At 56.7% G+C, this 19,099-nt stretch overlaps 1 protein-coding gene and 3 long non-coding RNA genes across 11 annotated transcripts in view; 2 read left to right on the forward strand and 2 right to left on the reverse strand.

The window, feature by feature from the left end:
* The window catches only part of LOC134810929 (uncharacterized), a 39,703-nt gene extending 38,819 nt beyond the window's left edge, over positions 1 to 884 (reverse strand). Inside the window, exon 1 of the long non-coding RNA XR_010159701.1 lies at positions 654 to 884. This is a non-coding gene — a long non-coding RNA (uncharacterized LOC134810929). The remainder of the gene's footprint in view (positions 1 to 653) is intronic.
* Positions 885 to 954: 70 nt separating this feature from the next.
* LY6E (lymphocyte antigen 6 family member E) lies at positions 955 to 5,016 on the forward strand. Of its 6 annotated transcripts, none has more exons than XM_016960021.3 (5): positions 957 to 1,080; positions 1,306 to 1,592; positions 3,493 to 3,601; positions 3,921 to 4,040; positions 4,173 to 5,016. In XM_016960021.3, exons 3-5 carry the CDS (start codon positions 3,550 to 3,552, stop codon positions 4,394 to 4,396), a joined length of 396 nt encoding a protein of 131 aa, XP_016815510.1. In that variant the 5' UTR covers positions 957 to 1,080; positions 1,306 to 1,592; positions 3,493 to 3,549; the 3' UTR covers positions 4,397 to 5,016. The 6 variants fall into 6 exon arrangements, with proteins under 6 accessions (XP_009454366.1, XP_009454367.1, XP_016815510.1 ...); XM_016960022.3 differs by having other exon boundaries at positions 3,498 to 3,601; XM_063817439.1 differs by lacking the exon at positions 1,306 to 1,592 and adding an exon at positions 2,875 to 2,990 and having other exon boundaries at positions 990 to 1,080.
* Positions 5,017 to 6,273: 1,257 nt separating this feature from the next.
* LOC134810928 (uncharacterized) lies at positions 6,274 to 15,031 on the forward strand. Its single transcript, XR_010159700.1, has 2 exons — positions 6,274 to 6,480; positions 14,547 to 15,031. It is a non-coding gene; the product is annotated as an uncharacterized LOC134810928 (long non-coding RNA).
* Positions 7,582 to 19,099, reverse strand: part of LOC104007787 (uncharacterized) — a 13,248-nt gene continuing 1,730 nt past the window's right edge. The window contains exons 2-8 of one of the 3 annotated variants that reach the window (XR_010159697.1): positions 14,636 to 14,822; positions 11,373 to 11,519; positions 11,113 to 11,286; positions 9,702 to 9,835; positions 9,128 to 9,202; positions 8,319 to 8,438; positions 7,582 to 8,008 (exon numbers count right to left, since the gene is read on the reverse strand). This is a non-coding gene — a long non-coding RNA (uncharacterized LOC104007787). Of the gene's footprint in view, positions 8,009 to 8,318; positions 8,439 to 9,127; positions 9,203 to 9,701; positions 9,836 to 11,112; positions 11,287 to 11,372; positions 11,520 to 14,635; positions 14,823 to 18,141; positions 18,259 to 19,099 lie in introns of those variants that run through there. The other 2 variants (XR_010159698.1, XR_010159699.1) reach the window with 2 other exon arrangements.

The raw sequence follows: 19,099 nt of genomic DNA on the forward strand, positions 1-19,099 counted from the left end.
CCCACCCACGATGCCATCATACCACGGCCAGGACATCTCGTGACACACAGAGCCCCCGCCTCAGCCTCCACACACACACACACACACGCACCACACACACTCACTCATGCCAAACACACACACAGCCACATTGACTGCACCCCTAGATTTGAGACAGGGGTGTTACAGGTGTCAGCCCCAGCCCCCTCCTGACCACACGGCCACCTGCCCACCCTCGCATTTCCCCACACTCTCCCCCTACTCCCGTGTGGGGTTCAGAAGACCCCTCCCTGGTGCTCGCCCTGTCACCCAGAAAGGAAACGCACTGTCAACTGGAGAACAGGCCGGTGGCAGAGCCCCAGCGCCCACAGCCTCTCGGAGAGGGCCTGGCGGGAGGAGAGGCACCCACCGATGGCAGAGCCTCAGTGCAGCACCCACAACCTCCCACCTCCCAACCCTTGCCGGTCTCCCCACCCCCGCCTGAGGGATGGCCAAGGAACAGTCCAGCCTGGAGCGGGAAGCAGGGACAAGATGACCTCAGGAATCCCAGGCTGCGGGGGTGCCTGCGTCCTCCCCTCCCGAGCTCCACTCCGCAGGCGAGACCCCCAACACTGCTCCCCGACACTCTCCGAGGCACCCCTCCTCCGTGCTCACACCCAAACACGTCTGCTCACCCGTGGGCTTCCCACCCCGAACACAACGAGGACTGTCCAGGTGTCAGTGACGGTCACCCCGACCTGGTCCCCTGTCGGGCCTCGCCAGGTCAGCACCTGCCGCGCGCACAGCAGGGCCGGGTGGAAGGAGGCCGGGCCTGGCCGTGGCTCAGGCGCCACCTCGCTGGGGAAACTGGGAGGTGGTCTCAGCCCCCTTCTGGGCCTCAGCCTCCCCATCTATCCCAAGGAGCCGGGGTAGGCCTGGGCGGCGCGGGGACCCCCACCGCGGGCTCGCCGACTCCGCCCGCCGGAGGCCCCTCCCGCGTCCCGCCCCTGCCCCCGCCCCGGGGCCGCGCGGCTGCCTGGGAGGCTCCGGGCCAGCCGCGGTCCAGAGCGCGCGAGGTTCGGGGAGCTCGGCCAGGCTGCTGGTACCTGCGTCCGCCCGGCGGTGAGTCCGCGGGCCCCCGGCCGGGACGCCCCCGCCACCTGCGCGCACGCGCTCAGACCCGGCGGCCCCGGCTCAGCCACGCGCGGCGGAAGGCGCCCTGCGGGGGCCGGGGCGGGAGAGGGTGGGAGAGAGCAAGAGGGGCGCACGGGGAGGCGCAGGAGAGGGGCTGGGGCTGCCGGTGGGTTGGTCCCCAGAGAGCTGAGCTTCTCCTCCCATCCCCCGCAGGCCTCCGCGAATGTTTCCAAAGATCTGGGGCGGGAGCGGGCGGAGACTGCCGCCAGGAGCCTCCCGGCCGCCCCAGGGCTGCGCAGCCACTGGAGCCCATCACCCAACTCCAGACGCTCCTGGCTCCTCTACGTGGGCCGGGAGGGACAGCCTTGAGGACTAGGGGAGGGGGCACGGGACCTTGCAGAGCTCCTGGCCGGAAAGGGAGGATTGACCGCCCCCGGCGTATCACCCCGGAGCACGGGAACCCGCCCCCGCTTCTTGTTTTGGCACTGGTGGTGCTTGCGGTGAGGTCCAAGGGGCCCATCCTCCCTGAGTGCACCGCCGGGCCCCTCCCCATTCCGGGACAGCCTCTTGCTGGCTGGGCAGCCCCTAGATACCTGGCTCCAGGGGCCAGCTTCCCTGAGCCTGGGGATGAGCCATGAGCCTGCAGCCTGGGCCCCAGGGGCGCCCCCCACGGCCTGCCGGCTGGCTCCCTCCGGGCTCCAAGGCCCACCCGGCCTTCCTAATTGCCTGCGGCTCCCACCGGTGCCTTAGCTCAGCCTGGTGGCCCAGCGGGTTGGGTGCCACCCAGTGAGCAGGTGGCGGCACCAGCTGGACCTGTTTGTGGCCCTGTATGCTAGGACTTCCTCAGAGACAGCTCAGGGACCCCCCCACACCAGAACCTCACTTTAGGGGGGTGGGGGAAAAGGAATTGGAGATCCTTCCTCCTCGGGCTACTCCCTGGAGGCGGGGACAGGCCCCAGCCCGACTTGGCACTGTTTTTGGCCATCTGGGGCTCCCACTCCCAACCCCAGGATGTCAGCCCAGGCCTCACGGTCCTGGCCTGCTGCTCTCCCCTTAGGGTCTCTGCGGGCCCCTCTCCAGATCTGTTCTCTGAGGCATCCTCCTTACCCCCAGTGCCCAGCACTAGCTCCCCAGGCCCGGGATGTCCCTCCCACTCCTCTGCCCACGGCTGTCCCTGACAGAAGGCAGCAGCCTCCCCCTCCAACACCATGCACTCACAAAACAGAGAATCACGACCCCAGCTGGGTGTGTTCCAGATTCTTTCTCCAGCAGTGCAGAGGGTCCTGTGCAGAGGCCCCTGCCCAGGGGAGGGTCCTGTGCAGAGGCCCCTGCCCAGGGGAGGGTCCTGTGCAGAGGCCCCTGCCCAGGGGAGGGTCCTGTGCAGAGGCCCCTGCCCAGGGGAGGGTCCTGTGCAGAGGCCCCTGCCCAGGGGAGGGTCCTGTGCAGAGGCCGAGGAGCAGTACACCGACCCATCTGGCCCCTTCCTGCTGGTGGGACCAGTGGCACGCAGCCTTGTCTCTCGGAGCCCATTTCCCAGCCACAGAATGGGGAGTAGCAGATACTGAGTGGGGTGCTTTCCTCGGAACTGAGTAACATCAGGAATGGGGAGTGCTTTCCCCCTCAGCCATGCCCCACCTGGCCCCAGGTCTCCATGTGAGGGGAGCTGCCTGGGCTCAAAACACTGAGCCATCCCAAGGAACATTCTAGATACAGATTAGCTAATATACACTGACAGATACACATAAAGATGTGTATATAGATTTCTCTTTTTTTTTGAGACAGGGTCTCACTCTGTTGCCCAGGCTGCAGTGCAGTGGCATGATCATAGTTCACTTCAGTCTTGAACTCCCGGGCTCAAGAGATCCTCCCACCTCAGCCTCCCAAGTAGCTGACCACAGGCACGTACCACGCCCGGCTAATTTTTGTATTTTTTGTAGAAACAGGAGGTCTCACTGTGTTGCCCAGGGTGGTCTCAAACCCCTGGCCTCATGTGATCCTCCTGCCTTGGCCTCACATAGCATGGAGATTACAGGCGTGAGCCCCTCCCTGTACCCAGCCCCAGACTAGCTAATATTATGACTGATCACCATTCCCCATTCCCCCACCCCAGGACCACTGGCAGAGGCCACTCACTCTGCCTTCTTTTCTGTGGTTCTGAGAAGGCTGCTGAGTTTCCTCCTCTTGCCTGTGCAGCCCCCTCCTGCCAGGTTTCAGGAGGGAGATAGCCTAGAGCATGTCTGCACTGAGTGAGGAGTGGGTCAGGAGAGAAGCAGGGAAGTCCTTGTGTGCTGGCAGGTCCCTGCCCCTCTGCTGTCTGTGTCCTCATCTGCAAAGTGGGGGTGCAAGGTCTTGGGGAGGAGTGAGGCACCACCCGGCCCCCTAACCAGTGTGTCTCTCCAGAGCAGGACAGGCTGCTTTGGTTTGTGACCTCCAGGCAGGACGGCCATCCTCTCCAGAATGAAGATCTTCTTGCCAGTGCTGCTGGCTGCCCTTCTGGGTGTGGAGCGAGGTGAGGTGCCCTCGGGGACCCCAGACCTTTGTCCAGCTGTGCCCTGCTCTACTCCCTCTCCACCCCTCTCCCCTGAGCAGACGCCCCAGGGGTCCTTCCAGGCCGCTCCCAGCAGAGGGCTCACCCGGCCTGGCCACACTGTCTCACTGTGTGTTTGAGTGTCGCTTGACCTGCTCGACGGCCAGGGTGGGGTGTCACTGTCTTTGCTCTGCCTTCAGCCCAGGGCCTGGTATACAGTAATTTCTCAGTAAATGTCCACTGGGGTCAGGCCTGGGAGGGACACTGGAGGCTTCCCTGAGACAGGTGTGTCCTTCCACAGCCAGCTCGCTGATGTGCTTCTCCTGCTTGAACCAGAAGAGCAATCTGTACTGCCTGAAGCCGACCATCTGCTCCGACCAGGACAACTACTGCGTGACCGTGTCTGCTAGTGCTGGCATTGGTGAGTGCCAGGCCTCAGACCGTGCCTTCCTCCCCTGGCCATCTCCCTAGCCCGGGCCGGGGCTCAGCAGAGGCCATTGCTGTCTGTCTGCAGCCGTCTGTCTCTCCCCTGACAGCCTCATTTCCCATGCAGGGAATCTCGTGACATTTGGCCACAGCCTGAGCAAGACCTGTTCCCCGGCCTGCCCCATCCCAGAAGGCGTCAATGTTGGTGTGGCTTCCATGGGCATCAGCTGCTGCCAGAGCTTTCTGTGCAATTTCAGTGCGGCCGATGGCGGGCTGCGGGCAAGCGTCACCCTGCTGGGTGCCGGGCTGCTGCTGAGCCTGCTGCCGGCCCTGCTACGGTTCGGCCCCTGACCGCCCAGACCCTGTCCCCCGATCCCCCAGCTCAGGAAGGAAAGCCCAGCCCTTTCTGGATCCCACAGTGTATGGGAGCCCCTGACTCCTCACGTGCCTGATCTGTGCCCTTGGTCCCAGGTCAGGCCCACCCCCTGCACCTCCACCTGCCCCAGCCCCTGCCTCTGCCCCAAGTGGGGCCAGCTGCCCTCACTTCTGGGGTGGATGATGTGACCTTCCTTGGGGGACTGCGGAAGGGACGAGGGTTCCCTGGAGTCTTACGGTCCAACGTCAGGACCAAGTCCCATGGACATGCTGACAGGGTCCCCAGGGAGACCGTGTCAGTAGGGATGTGTGCCTGGCTGTGTACGTGGGTGTGCAGTGCACGTGAGAGCACGTGGCGGCTTCTGGGGGCCATGTTTGGGGAGGGAGGTGTGCCAGCAGCCTGGAGAGCCTCAGTCCCTGTAGCCCCCTGCCCTGGCACAGCTGCATGCACTTCAAGGGCAGCCTTTGGGGGTTGGGGTTTCTGCCACTTCCAGGTCTAGGCCCTGCCCCAAATCCAGCCAGTCCTGCCCCAGCCCACCCCCACATTGGAGCCCTCCTGCTGCTTTGGTGCCTCAAATAAATACAGATGTCCCCCAGCTTCCTGCTCTGAGTGTGGCTGCCCCTTGCGGGGAGAGGCAGAGCACCCCAGGTTTGGAGGGTCCTGGGGTCTTCTGTGGTATGACCCAGGGGGGTGGTGGGGGAGGAGGAGTCGTCCCCTGAGCCACAGCCAGCTGCTTGCCTGACCTCAGAGGGAGCCCCTCCCCAGTGCTCTGCCCTTTCTTCTGCCCCAGGTTCAGCAGGTCAAGTGAGTTCCTCCTCCCACAGCGGAAGGAGGTGTTGGGGGGCATGGAGGAAAGAAAGCGGGTGCAAGAAGGAGCACGCTCAGGCTGGGGCAGCACCCAGGGCCGTAGGACTTGGGAATGGAGGGTGTCTGTCTGGACCCGCTGGTGCAGAGGGCACAAAAGCTGGGCTGGGGCAGGACAGACGGGCCGGAGTGTAGTGAGTGGCCTGTGGGAGGGGCAGGGGGCTCCCATGCAGAAGCTCTGGGCAGCAGCCCTGACCCATCCGTGCCTGGACTGCAGCGCTGCCCGCTTCCCCCTGGCAAACAGGTGGCAGCCTCCTGACAGAGGAAGCCGGCCCAGGCCGCCGTGTCTGCAGTTGGGTGCTGTGCGCTGCCCAGAGGGCTCTTTGGGCTGGAGAGAGAAAACAAGAACAGACACCCAGTGGAGGTGTGCTTGTTCATTTCTCCGGGACAGTGGGAGGGAGCCGGCCAGGGTCTCAGCCACTTAGCGCCCGACCCTGAATTTCCCCGGCTGGCCAGAAACTGTGGTGTGTGTGTGTCAGGATCCCAGGGGCACCGTCCAGCAGGAGGGGCCGGTGGTCGACGTGGAGGCCCAAGATTCCCACCCCCGGCAGCTGATGTGAATAGCCGGGTCCTCCCAGGTCCCTGAGGTCAAGGCAGGTCAAAGACCTGTGTTCTCCTTCTGGGTCCCCGAGGTAGTGATTCCTGTCTGAAACACACAAATCATTACTGCCACCCATGAGGGGCCCATTGTAACCGAGTGAGAGGGCCTGGAAGAGGTCAGCGGGAGGAGGGGCCTGCCACCGATCAGCTCTCCCAGTGCAAGGACCCGGAGCCCGTCAGAGCAGCCTGCAGAGACTGAGCTTGAGATTCCGTGGGGAGTTTGGATTCGCTGAGTGGGTCGCTCTAGCATTGAGAAATGCAAGCAGAGAACAGAGGGTGGAAACCAGATGGTCCAGGAGCCTGGGCACTGTAGCCAGGAGGACAGAGATCCCGGTGTTCGGGCCCCGGTGTGCAGTGCGTTCACTGCATTGTTCACTCGGAATCGCAGGTGGCTTTGCTGGAGGGACAGACAGTTGATCATAGTGGAGCTGGTGAGAGGAAGCTGCACCCAAAAGCCATGGCCGGGAACCTGGATCTGACTGCAGGGAAACAGAAGCGTGGTGGGCGCTGGGCGATGATGGAATTTCTAACAAATGCTTTGTTTCTGCTAAAGCTAACTTGCGCTTCCATCTCTGGCATCTCCTCCACTTCCCAGGTGAGCTGACTGGTTACTGAGCCTCGCAACCACACTGAGACGGGGGCGGGGCGCAGTCATCCCCTCGTTTCCCCAGGGGAGACATGCTCAGAGTGGAAGCCGCTTGTCCTCCTAGGATCTGGGACTCGGGGCCCAGCTCTCCCTCTGCTCTGGGTTTAGGGCTGAGGTCAGAGGCAGCCCTGACCTACTGGTGGTGGGTAGGGTAGTCCCGCTGGGTTCCTGCTGCCCCGCCCTCGAGAGGCTGGAGGCCCCCCAAGGACAGGTGGTTTCCAGGAGCAGAGGGAGGGAGCACGGGAGCAGAGGGAGGGAGCCCGGGTTGTGTCCTGGGCCTGGAGCAGAGAGGGGAGGAGCCCAGCGCCTGAGTTTCAATTTCCTGAAGCCTGGGGGAGGGAGAGGAAGAGAGCCTCGTTTCAGGGCTCTGGACCTGAGCCTCCCGCCCAGGGCCCACCACACCCTGCTAGGACCTGGGATTTCCCAGTCTCCCCACCGGCCCGGAACTGGGCCCCCTCCTCTCCGCAGCCCATCCAGCCCCACTTCCCCGCTTCCCCGCTTCCCAGCATCTGCCCGCGGATGAGCCTCTGGAGGATGGGCAGCCCGTCCCGGCGCTGCCTCTCACCCGCCCCCCACCGCTCAACCCCTGTGGGGACTTCCTGCAGTGAGGCCCAGGCAGGACGCTGCGCTGCCTCCCCCATCCACAGCCTCTGCCCCCTTGACACCCCCGCCCTCTGCGGTGCCTTGCAGGAGTCGCCAGCCTGTGGGCCCGGGACCGTTTCACACGCTGTGCACAGTCGTGGAAACCCGGCAGCCACAGCAGGCCTGGGCCCACGGTGCCTCCACCCCTCCGTCAGCCCCCAGCAAGTCTTCCTGGGGGGCCCCAGCCCTGAGTGCGAGACCCTCCAGGCTGCTTCTGGACCTCGGGGCTGGGGCTGAGCCCGATCCTGGCTGGAAATGAGTGCAGGGCCGATCCTGGCTGGAAATGAGTGCAGGGCCGGGCCGCCAGGGGGAAAGCCCTCCAGTCTCTGAGCCCCACCCTGGGGAATTTGCTGGGACCCCTTGAAGGCTGCAGGCCAGACCCCAGGGGTTAATAAGGGAACAAAGTCCTTGGGCGAACACATGCATTTACTATCTGAGCCAGCAGGCAGCTAGGATGCTGGGTGAGGGGGTCTCTGGGCTGCTGGGCGGCCAGGCGGGGGCATCGGGGCAGGAGCTGAGGGCTGCACTGGGCAACCACCCTGAGCCCCTGTTTACCCACCAGGGGCAGTGCCAGGGCGGGCTGGGCTCACAGCAGAGCCCAGAGGAAGGGGCCCAGGCTGAGCAGGAGCTCCCCGACAGTCTGGCACCAGAGGCCACGCCGCACTGTGGCCGCCTTGTTACGGAGGCTATTTTCACAGCAGGTCATGTCCAGCTTCTCAGTCTTCAAGTCAATCAGTCTATCCTCAATTTCTGTGGGGTAAGACCCTCCAGGGACCACAGTAATCTGGGCACAGAGTGGGGCCACAGCCCTTGCTAGTGTAGCTGAACTTCTGCCCTGTGGGCAAGAGAGGAGGGTGTCTGGCACAGGAGGTCCCACCCGAGCCCCTCGGACCCGCCCCAGGACCACCCCCTTCAGGGAACCTTGAAACCAGTGGGGACACGGAGACAAGCAGAAGAGAACGGGCGGCGGCCCCAGGCCCCACACCAAGTCTGCGGTCCATTAGATGGAGGTCCCTGAGCTCTGTCCCCAGATCTAAGCTTCCACCAGGCCAGGGGGCTCAAGGCAGAGCCCCTGGGATGCTGCCAGAGAGTGCCCTGCCCACCCCTCACCTGCCTACAGACGCTGGGTCCCACCCAGGACTCACCATCGATAGTGCCAGTGACCACAGAGGAGGGGCAGCTTTGAGCCTGCATGGGATAGGAGACGGGGTGGCACAGGCTGGGGTCCAGGACACCGTAGCACTGGAAGCACTCAAGGCCCTGGCCTGGGATGGGGCGGGGAGGGTGCAGGTCAGGGTCGCAGGCTGAAGGGTGGGTTCCAGTCCCTCTCACCAGCACCGGCAGCAGGCCTGGGCAGCACACAGGTAGGCTCAGGTGCCCTTGGCTACTCAGAATTGTGGGCAGGATCTGGAGCCCCCAGCATCGAGAGGGTCTTACTCCCACCTTCAGGCCTCCTTCCCATCCCCCACCCTCAGCCAGCAGCAGCATGGGGCCAGTGACCTTCATGGTCTTGGGTATGGGTGCATTGAGGGCACGTGTGGCACAGAGGCTCTGAGCCTGGAAAGAGCTAGGGGAGGCCTTGCACCCCCAAGCCTGGGAACCTCTGCCCCACTTCTGGTTTGTGATGAGGAGCCCGGATTGTTTGTGTAAAGTGCACACAGCTGATGGCCTCATCCCATCATCCCACAGAATGGGAACTGAGGGGTAGAAACCCTTCCTTCCTGACCTGGCTGCTCTGGAAGGCAGACATGACCTTGAGCAAGACCCCTCTCACCCCACCCCTTCTCTGCCTGGGGCCTCCCAGAGCTCAGGGTGTGAGCAGAACAGACCCGGAGGGAGGAGGGGCTGCGGTGAGGGGAGGAGGGGCTGCGGTGAGGAGAGGAGGGGCTGCGGTGAGGAGAGGAGGGCGAGGTTGTCCCCTGGGGTAGGAGGACGCCTTAGGAGAGGTTCTGACTCAGTAGAGAGGAGGGTCCCGGACTAGGGCCTTGAGTTTCAGTTTCAGTTTCCTGGTACATCATGGTGTTGGTGTCTGAAGCAGGAGAGAAAAGCAGCCGTGAGACCTCAGGTCACGCCCAGGACCAGGCCCTTCCCGCTCAGGATGAGGGTCTCTGGCTGAGCCCACCACTGGCAGGCCCCTGTGCAGACAGAGCCTGGGAGGGGCCAGCAGGGCAACAAGCTCTGACACTGAGACCCCAGGCCAGGCACCCCTTGTTTTCTGTGCAGGGAGCAGAGGCCCCTGTAACGGGGTGGGACGACATGGGGGCTCCCTCGGGGCAGGGGAGGGGGGGTCCAGAACTCTGTCCTGGCCACAACCGGAACCACCCCTGTCCCTCCCCCCTGCCCACCCCCATCACACCCACACCCGAATTTGTTCTTCACGGAGAATCAGAAGACACAGGAAATGGGCCAGGGGTGACTGACTGCAGACTCCGCCCCCCCTCCCCAACGAGGTGCTGGGCAGAAGGAAGAGAGGGCTGCCTGGGCTGTGGGGACAGAGCCCTTGATGAAGACAGATAAAGGCAGCAGACCTGCATAAGGATGGGTCGCCTCTCCGGTGGGTGGTCCCTTCCGAAAAGCAGAATCCACTCTGTGCCCTCAGGGGTCTCTGCTTGGAGAGTCCATGGCATCTGAGAGGATGGGCCAGGTGAGGTGGGGGTGGCTCCTGAGAGCAGGGAGGACAAGGGCGGAGCTGGAGGCGTCAGGCCCAGAAGACCCCCCAGTGACTCGGGGCAGCTGTGGGCAAGGCTTGGGCCCAAGAGGCCTGACCACCCCACCTGGCAGCACACCAGAGCACAGGTCAGACCTGAAGGGGCAGCGCCAGCAGGGCCCATGGTCCGCAGGTCACTCTGCCGGCCCTGCAGCCACACTGCTCAGGTCCCAGGGCCTGATGATGGCTGAGCCAGACATCATAACACCAAGCAATGGAGAAGTTAGAATATTGCTAGGGATACTGACCTGTATTTTTGAATCTTAAAATATATGTTTTAATCTGACATCTATAAGCAGTGCATGTTACATGCCAGTCAGAGCACGAGCATCCCCGAGAGGTGTGCACTCTGTGTATCTATGGATAATGAAAGCACGGCTTTCACACAGCAAGTTATCCTCACTTCCTGTGATCAACTCTGATATCTTCTACTTTATTTGAAAGAGTATTGATTGTGTCCCACTCGACTGATTTTACACCCTCTATGTACATGGTCCCCAGTTTATGGGCAGGGCGGTTATTTTGTGTTTTATTTTGTTTTTGAGACGGAGTCTTGCTCTGTCACCCAGTCTGGAGTGCAGTGGTGCGATCTCGGCTCACTGCAACCTCCGCCTCCCGGGTTCCGGCGATTCTCCTGCCTCAGCCTCCCGAGTAGCTGGGATTACAGGCGCCCGCCACCATGCCCGGCTAATTTTTTTATTTTTAGTAGAGATGGGGTTTCACCATGTTAGGCTGGTCTCGAACTCCTGACTTCAAGTGATTTGCCTGCCTCAGCTTCCCAAAGTGCTGGGATTACAAGCATGAGCCACCACACCTGGCCTGTTTTGTTTTTTGAGATAGGGTCTCCCTCTGTCACCCAGGCTAGAGTGCAGTGGTACAATCACAGCACATTGCAGCCTCAACCTCCCTCCCAACCTCAACCTGCAGGGGAGGGGAGGGAGAGGAAGGGAGGCTCATCTCAGGACTCTGAACCTGAGCCTCCCGCCAGGGATTTCCCAGTCTCCACACTGGCCCGGAACTGGGCGCCCTCCTCTCTGCAGCCCCATCCAGCCCCCACTTCCCAGCATCTGCCCACGGATGAGCCTCCGGAGGATGGGCAGCAGGTCCTGGCACTGCCCCTCACCCGCCCCCCACCACTCAGCCCCTGTGGGGACCTCAGGAGGTAAGGCCCAGGCAGGACCCTGTGCCGCCTCCCCCATCCACAGCCTCTGCCCCCTTGACGCCCTTGTTACAGAGGCTCTTTTCACAGCAGGTCATGTCCAGCTTCTCAGTCTTCAAGTCAATCAATCAGTCCATTCTCAGTTTCTATGGGGTAAGACCCTCCAGGGACCACAGGATGGGTGAGGTTCATAATCTGGACACACAGGGAGGGCCACAGCCCTTGCTAGTGTAGCTGAACTTCTGCCCTGTGGGCGAAAGAGGAGGGTGTCTGGCACAGGAAGCCCCACCCGACCCCCTCGGACCCACCCCAGGACCGCCCCCTTCAGGGAACCTTGAAGCCAGTGGGGACACAGAGACAACCAGGAGACAAGCAGAAGAGAACGGGCTGCGCCGAGTCTGCAGTCCTTCCAGGCTCAAGCAATCCTCCTGCCTCATCTTCCAAGTAGCTGGGACCACAGGCACCCGCCACTACCCCCAGCTATTTAAAAAAAAAAAAATTTATAGAGATGGGATCTCACTATGTTGCCCAGGCTGATCTTGAACTCTTGGGCTCAAGTGATCCCCTTGCCTCAGCCTCCCAAAATGCTGGAATTGTAAGCATGGGCCTCTGCACCCGGCCTGGTCCGCAATTTAAAAACACACAGCCACCATTCCCTCTCCAGAAAGCACCCAGATCCCTTTGGGAGAACCAGCCTCCTCCATGGAGGAAAGCTTGGGATCTGCCTTCCCACCTGGGGAGGAGAGGGATCTGTGGAAAATCCTTCTGACGGACTTCCCTCAGTGCCTGATCCATACTCAATAGTAGAAAAAGTAAGAAATATACAAAGATAGCAGATACACGGAGACAGTTCCCCAAATAGCTGAGCGAATAGCGCAGAAGCAATATTGAAGACCTAATAGCTGAGACATTTCCAGAACTGATAAAGTGCATCCAGCCACAGATCAAGCAGCCCAGAAAATTCCAGGCAGCATCAACAAATAAATAGCCCCACATGCACCCGTGAAAATGCAGAAGACCAAAGAAAAAAGTCCTGTCAACAGCCAGAGAAAAAGATCAGCCACCAGGGGTCGGTAGTGAGAAGGACAACTGTGGAAGCCAGGAGATGACAGCCCTGAGTTCCACAGGCAATGGAAGAAAGATTGTCAGACAGAAAGGTTGTCCCCAATATACTTGCACTAAAAGAAAATCTTTTATTTATTTATTTTAGACAGGATCTCACTTTGGAGTGCAGTGGCGGGAACACAGCTTATTGTAGCCTTGACCCAGACTCAAGCGATCCTCCCACCTCTGTCCCCGAAGTAGCTGGGATGACAGGTGTGCACCACCACGCCCAGCTAATTTTTGTATTTTCGTAGAGGTGGGGTTTCTCCATGTTGCCCCAGCTGGTCTTGAACTCCCTTGATCAAGGAATGCTGGGACTACAGGTGTGAGCCACAGCACCGGCCAAGAAGGTCTTTTAAAAAGTGATCTTTTCGGGCACGGTGGCTCATGCCTGTAATTCCAGCACTTTGGGAGGCCAAGGCGGGTGGATCACAAGGTCAGGAGTTCAAGACCAGCCTTGCCAAGATGGTGAAACCCCGTCTCTACTAAAATTAGCTGAGTGTGGTGGTGGGCACCTGTAATCCCGGCTGCTCGGGAGGCTGAGGTAGGGAATTGCTTGAACCCGGAGGCAGAAGTTGCAGTGAGCCAAGATCACGCCACTGCACTCCAGCCTGGCGACAGAGACAGACTCTGTCTCAAAAAAAAAAAGAAAAGAAGAGTGATCTTTAGGCTGGACATGGTGGCTCTCACCTGTAATCCCAGCACTTTGGGAGGCCTAGGCAGAAGGATCGCTTGAGCCCAGGAGTTCCAGACCAGCCTGACCAACATGGAGAAACCTGTCTCTACTAAAAATACAAAAAAATTAGCCAGGCGTGGTGGCGCATGCGGGTAGCCCCAGCTACTCAGGATGCTGAGGCAGGAGAATCGCTTGAACCCAGGAGGCAGAGGTTGCGGTGAGCTGAGATTGTGCCATTGCGCTCCAGCCTGGGCAACAAGAGCAAAACTCCATCTCAAAAAAAAAAAAAAAGTGATCTTTAGGCCGGGCACAGTGGCTTGTGCCTGTAATCCCAGCACTTTGGGAGGCTGAGGTGGGTGAATCACTTGAGGTCAGGAGTTGAAGACCAGCCTGGCCAACATGGTGAAACCCCATCTTTACCAAAAATACAAAAATTAGCCGGGCGTGGTGGCACGCACCTGTGATCCCAGCTACTCGGGAGGCTGAGGCAGGAGAATCACTTGAACCCAGGAGGCGGAGGTTGCAGCGAGCCAAGATCTTGCCACTGCACGCCAGCCTGGGCAACAGAGCGAGACTACATCTCAGAAAAAAAAACAGTGATCTTTAGCCAGAAGGAAAATGGTCCCATTCAGAATCAGAGATACCTCAAGTAATGAAGCACAAATTCGTAAAAACGTGGTAAATCTAAATGAACATCAATTCTATTAAAAAAGATAAAATAGTGGCCGGCGTGGTGGCTTATGCCTGTAATCCCAGCACTTTGGGAGGCCGAGGCGGGCGGATCACCTGAGGTCAGGAGTTCAAGACCAGCCTGACCAACATGGTGAAACTCCATCTCTACTAAAAATACAAAAAATTAGCAAGGTGTGGTAGCACATGCCTGTACTCCCAGCTACTAGGGAGGCTGAGACGGGAGAATCACTTGAACCCAGAAGGCCTCTCACGCCATTGCACTCCAGCCTGGGTGACAGAGCAAGACTCCGTCTCAAAAAAAAAAAACTTCTGTCTTGTGGGAGATTTAAGTTTTTGTGGTGAAATGAAAATTCATACCATAAATACAAACCTGGAAAGGAGTGAATACAATGAGGCGAACCCACTGGGCGGTTACACAGTGGCCCACAGCTGTAGTCCCCGCTACTCAGAAGGCTGAGGCAGGAGGACGGCTGGAGCCCAGGAGTTCAAGACCCACATAGGCAACATAGTGAGATGGAGCAGGGACCCCTCCTAGGCGCCAGCCAGGCTCTCCCAAGCTTGGAAATCAAGGAACACTCTTCAATCCCTTCAAGGGAAATTCCAGTCACCTTGCCAGCCTTGAAAGGTAAGTGAGCAGCCTGCCAGGAAGGCGACGGGAGCACGGGTCTCCCAAGCAGGCCACAGCCACAGGTGGTTTGCTTCCCTATAGAAACTAAAGCATAACATACATTCTCAAGTCTTTCAGAAACCCCCACCCGGTGGAAAATGCCAACTGCTATCACAGAGACCCAGATAAGGGGGAACTGAGGACTGAACTCTGGCCGTGTTCTCTGTCCTGAATTTCTTCTTGAGGGGCCTGGAGGGAGTCACACCTGTGAGCCACTAATGCGTGCCCCCATGCACACAGCACCCTTGGCATAACTAACTCCATCTTAGAAAGAGACTCCATTGTATATCTTACAGGGCACTTTGCCAACAAAGGTAAGATGTTTTGCTTAATAAACAAGTTAAAAATAAAGCCTGCATCCAAACAGATGAGGACGCAAGCAAGCGCACTCTTCCGATGTCACTTCTCACGGGAGGCCTCTGTGATTGCAGAAGGAAAGGCCCCGGCAGAACTCACCATCTGCCGCCTGAGGCTCCACCACCTCGAAGACATCCTTGCAAGATCCACAGACTGGCCCACACCAGGAGGTGTCTGTCTTCTTCTTGTGTCTTCTTCACTCCCCTGGACTGGTTCGTGAACCCCTTCTCCTATCTCTGTTTCCTCTGGATGTTAAATTCTACTTTCTTTGTTGTGGAACGTTAACCTGTAACATGTATATACTGATTAAGTACACTCTTACGTTGTCGTGTGCAATATTGGCTGACGTGTGCAGTGGCTTGAGCCCGTGTGACTGCGGCTCTCACTACCGAGGGAAAAGGAGCACTAAGCAGCATGCCTCCTTGGGAACGCCGTGTGGCTCGTGGCTTTAGGGATTGAAATAGCCTCAATAAAATTCTGACATTGTGAAAGACACAGGCATGCTTGGATGTGATTACCTCTAACTTTTCACTGCTCATGACACCCCAGGTATTGGTTAATGATTTTGCCTGCAACTTCTGCTTTCCTGAAATGTACCCATACCCCTAAAAACCCCAGCTTGTAAGCCACTGGGGAGTTTGGGTCTTAAGCGTGAGCTGTCCGTTCTCCTTGCTTGGTACCATGCAATAAATATCATTTTTCCCCTGCTGCAAATTGCAACATCAGTGTTTGACTTTACTGCCCTGGGTGAGAAGAGCCCAGCTCGGTTCAGTAACTGTAGAAGACTGTAAGAGGCGTCCAAACTGGAGTGACCCCATCGTGAATAAAAGCTGAACAAAGCCACACCTGCTGGGTGACATTCCCAGGGGTTGGGCATTGTGGGTCACAAGATGCCTATGGTTGAGGGAATGAGTTAATAATGCTAACTAATTAATCAGACGCAGAACTTAAGGAAATGTCCCAACATTTTAAGAACAAAAAGCATTCTAAGTTGGAGAATAAGATTTGCTTTAAAAATAATGGTATAGGAGTCAGGTATGGTGGCTCACACCTGTAATCCCAGCACTTTGGGAGGCCAAGGTGGACAGATAACTTGAAGTCAGGAGTTCGAGACCAGCCTGGCCAACATGGTCAAGATACCTCCAAATCTTTATTTATGTATTTATTTATTTTGGAGACAGGGTTTCATTCTCACTCTGTTGCCCAGGCTTTTTTTTTTTTTTTTTTTTTTTTTCCCTTTTTTGAGACGTAGTCTCACTCTGTCGCCCAGGCTGGAGTGCAGTGGCACAATCTCGGCTCACTGCAACCTCCGCCGCCCGGGTTCAAGCGATTCTCCTGCCTCAGCCTCCCGAGCAGCTGGGATTACAGGCGCCTGGCACCGCACCTGGCTAATTTTTGTATTTTTAGTAGAGACGGCGTTTCACCATCTTGGCCAGGCTGGTCTTGAACTCTTGACCTCGGGTGATCCACCTGCCTCGGCCTCCCAAAGTGCTGGGATTACAGGTATGAGCCACCGTGCCTGGCCTTAACTCTTCTATAAATAGATTACCAACAGACAAAAGAAAATTTAAGGCATAAAGCATTAATAGCAGTTAAAAGGCTTAATTCAAAATGACAAAAAATACTGTTAACCCAAAGATGATAATTCTAAATTTTTTAACATCCATTAAATGGTCAGAAAATAAATAAAACTAAAGTGAGAGAACTAAAAAGAGAAAGAATCATACTCTGAGGCCCTGTAACACCCCTTGTAATAGCAGATGAAAAATCAACAAAGATAGAGAGTTAAAACAGGATAAATAGGCCGGTCACGGTGGCTCACGCCTGTAATCCCAGCACTTTGGGAGGCCAAGGTGGATGGATCACCTGAGATCAGGAGTTTGAGACCAGCCTGGCCAACATGGTGAAACCCCATCTCTACTAAAAATACAAAAATTAGCCGGGTGCGGTGGCACACCCCTGTAATCCCAGCTACTCAGGAGGCTGAGGTGGGAGAATTGCTTGAACCCGGGAGGCAGAGGCTGCAGTGAGCCGAGATCGCGCCACTGCACTCCAGCCTAGGCAACAAAGCAAGACCCCGTCTCAAAACCAAAAAAAAAAAAAATTTTTCAATTTAAAAATTTTTAAAAATAAAACAAATTTTAAAATTAAAAAAAGGTAACCGACATAGAAAACTGATCACAGCAATTCCAGAACACACACACTTTTCAAGTACACACAAACATCTACAACTATGGATCACATAATGAGCCATGAAAAAGTTTCCACAAATTAATTGAAATCATACAGAGTGGCTTCTCTAATTACAGTTAAATTAGACTAGAAATTATTACCCAAAACAAGAAAATGCTCCTCTGTTTGGAAATGAACAAGTATAGTTATAAATAACGTATATGTCACAGAAGAAATCAAAATGAAAATAGGATTTCGCTCTGTTGCCGAATGCAACAGGAATGCAGTGGGTACAATCAAAGCTCACTGCAGCCCTGACCTCCTGGGCTCAAGTGATCCTCCCGCCTCAACCTCCTAAGTAGCTGAGACCACAGGCACGCACCACCACATCTTGCTAGTTTTTAATTTTTTTTTTTTTTTTTTTGAGATGGAGTTTTGCTCTTGTTGTCCAGGCTAGAGTGCAGTGGCACCATCTCGGCTCTGCAACCTCTACCTCCAGGTTCCAGCGATTCTCCTGTCTCAGCCTCCCAAGTAGCTGGGACAACAGGCATGCACTACCACACCTGGCTAATTTTTGTATATTTAGTAGAAACGGGGTTTCACCATGTTGGCCATGGTTGGTCTCGAACTCCTGACCTCAGGTGATCCGCCCTCCTCAGCCTCCCAAAGTGCTGGGATTGCAGGCATGAGCCACCACGCCCAGCCATAACTGCATGCTTTGAGAGAACTATATCCACTGTTAGGTCTCAGAAACCAATACCCCAAAATATGGCACTTTGACATGCCGAAGAAACTTCAAGAACTTTCTGTCCTCCCCCACAACCCACAGACTCTCCCAAAGTCAGGATGGAGTTCTCTGAAGTTCCTTTGTCTGCCTAAAGTCTGGACTCACCAAGAACAATTGTGTTTTCTTCCCCCTACCCCCAGACAAAGAATGTCACCATACCTGAACAAACCCTTTCACAAGATAATAATGTCTGTCCCTCAGGCCCATTCACATTGCAAAGAGAACTATCTACAAGTTAATCTCCGCTCCCTGCTCCACTGCCCTCAGAATCCTCTTCTCCCCCCATGGCCTGTGTGGCCAGGATGGTCCCTAAGCGTCTGAACCCCGCTGCAGGGTGCAGGATATCGCTCTGTGTTTTCCCCTGTGGACACATTAATACACCTCTGCGCCTTTTCTCCAGTTAATCTGCCTTTTCTGAGTCGCGTTTTCATGGAAATGTCAGGGGTTAAAAGGGAAGATTTCCCACTGGCCCTTACCTTCATACATTAAAAACACATTCAGGCTAGGCACGGTGGCTCATGCCTGTAATGCCAGCACTTTGGGAGGCCAAGGCCAGAGGTCAGGAGTTGGAGACCAGCCTGGCCAACAGGGTGAAACCCTGTCTCTACTAAAAATACAAAAATTAGCTGGGCATAGTGGCACACACCTGTGATCCCGGCTACTTGGGAGGCTGAGGCAGGAGAATCGCTGGAACCCGGGAGGTTGCAGTGAGCCGAGATCGCGCCATTGCACTCCAGCCTGGGTGACAAGAGTGAGACTCCATCTCAAAAAAAAAAAGATTCAACATTAATGAATGAAGCATTCGTCACAAGAAATTACAGGAAGAACAGCAAATGGAATCCAAAAAAATGGAAGAAAGAAGCGAATAAAACTGACATCAGAAATTAATAATATGGAAATTATGTGCATATTAGGATACACAAGTTAGTTATTTCTTTGGATAAACTAAAAACTTTGATAACTCTTGCTTTTTTTTTTTTTTTTTTTTTTTTTTTTGAGACAGGGTCTCACTCTGTTGCCAGGGCTGGAGTGCAGTGGTGCAATCTCAGCTGACTGCAACCTCCGCCTCCCAGGTTCAAGCAATTCTTGTGTTTCAGCCTCCCAAGTAGCTGGGATTACAGGCTTGTGCACCATGCCCGGCTAATATTTGTTATATTTTGTAGAGATGAGGTTTCACCATGTTGGCCAGGCTGGTCTCAAACTCCTGACCTAAAATTATCCACCTGCCTCAACCTCTCAAAATGCTGGAATTACAGGTGTGAGCCACCGCACCCAGCCTTAAAAATGTGGATAATTCTTGTGGGAGACCAGTCAAGAAAAGAGGAGGAGAAAAACAGCCATAATAGCAATGGGGAAAAAATCAGGATCAACAGAGGCTTCAGCCAGGCGCAGTGGCTCACACCTGTAATCCCAACACTTTGGGAAGCCGAGGCAGGTGGATCCCTTGAGCCCAAGGGAGAAATAGCGAAGGGGGACGCGTCACACTTTCAAACCATCAGATCTCCTGAGAACTCACTCACTATCACCAGAACAGCAACGGGGAGGTCTGACCCCACGATCCAATCACCTCCCACGCGGCCCCTCCACCAATTCCACATGAGATC

The sequence above is a fragment of the Pan troglodytes genome, chromosome 7 (genome assembly GCF_028858775.2).
Source record: "Pan troglodytes isolate AG18354 chromosome 7, NHGRI_mPanTro3-v2.0_pri, whole genome shotgun sequence".
Lineage (NCBI taxonomy): Eukaryota > Metazoa > Chordata > Mammalia > Primates > Hominidae > Pan > Pan troglodytes.

What these genes read in the sequence shown, in the direction of transcription:
- LY6E (XM_009456091.4), top strand. Translation starts at nt 3,550, where the DNA reads ATGAAGATCTTCTTGCCAGTGCTGCTGGCTGCCCTTCTGGGTGTGGAG. An exon ending in CCTTCTGGGTGTGGAGCGAG is followed by an intron (nt 3,602 to 3,920) that starts GTGAGGTGCCCT and finishes GTCCTTCCACAG; the next exon opens with CCAGCTCGCTGATGTGCTTC. An exon ending in GTCTGCTAGTGCTGGCATTG is followed by an intron (nt 4,041 to 4,172) that starts GTGAGTGCCAGG and finishes TTTCCCATGCAG; the next exon opens with GGAATCTCGTGACATTTGGC.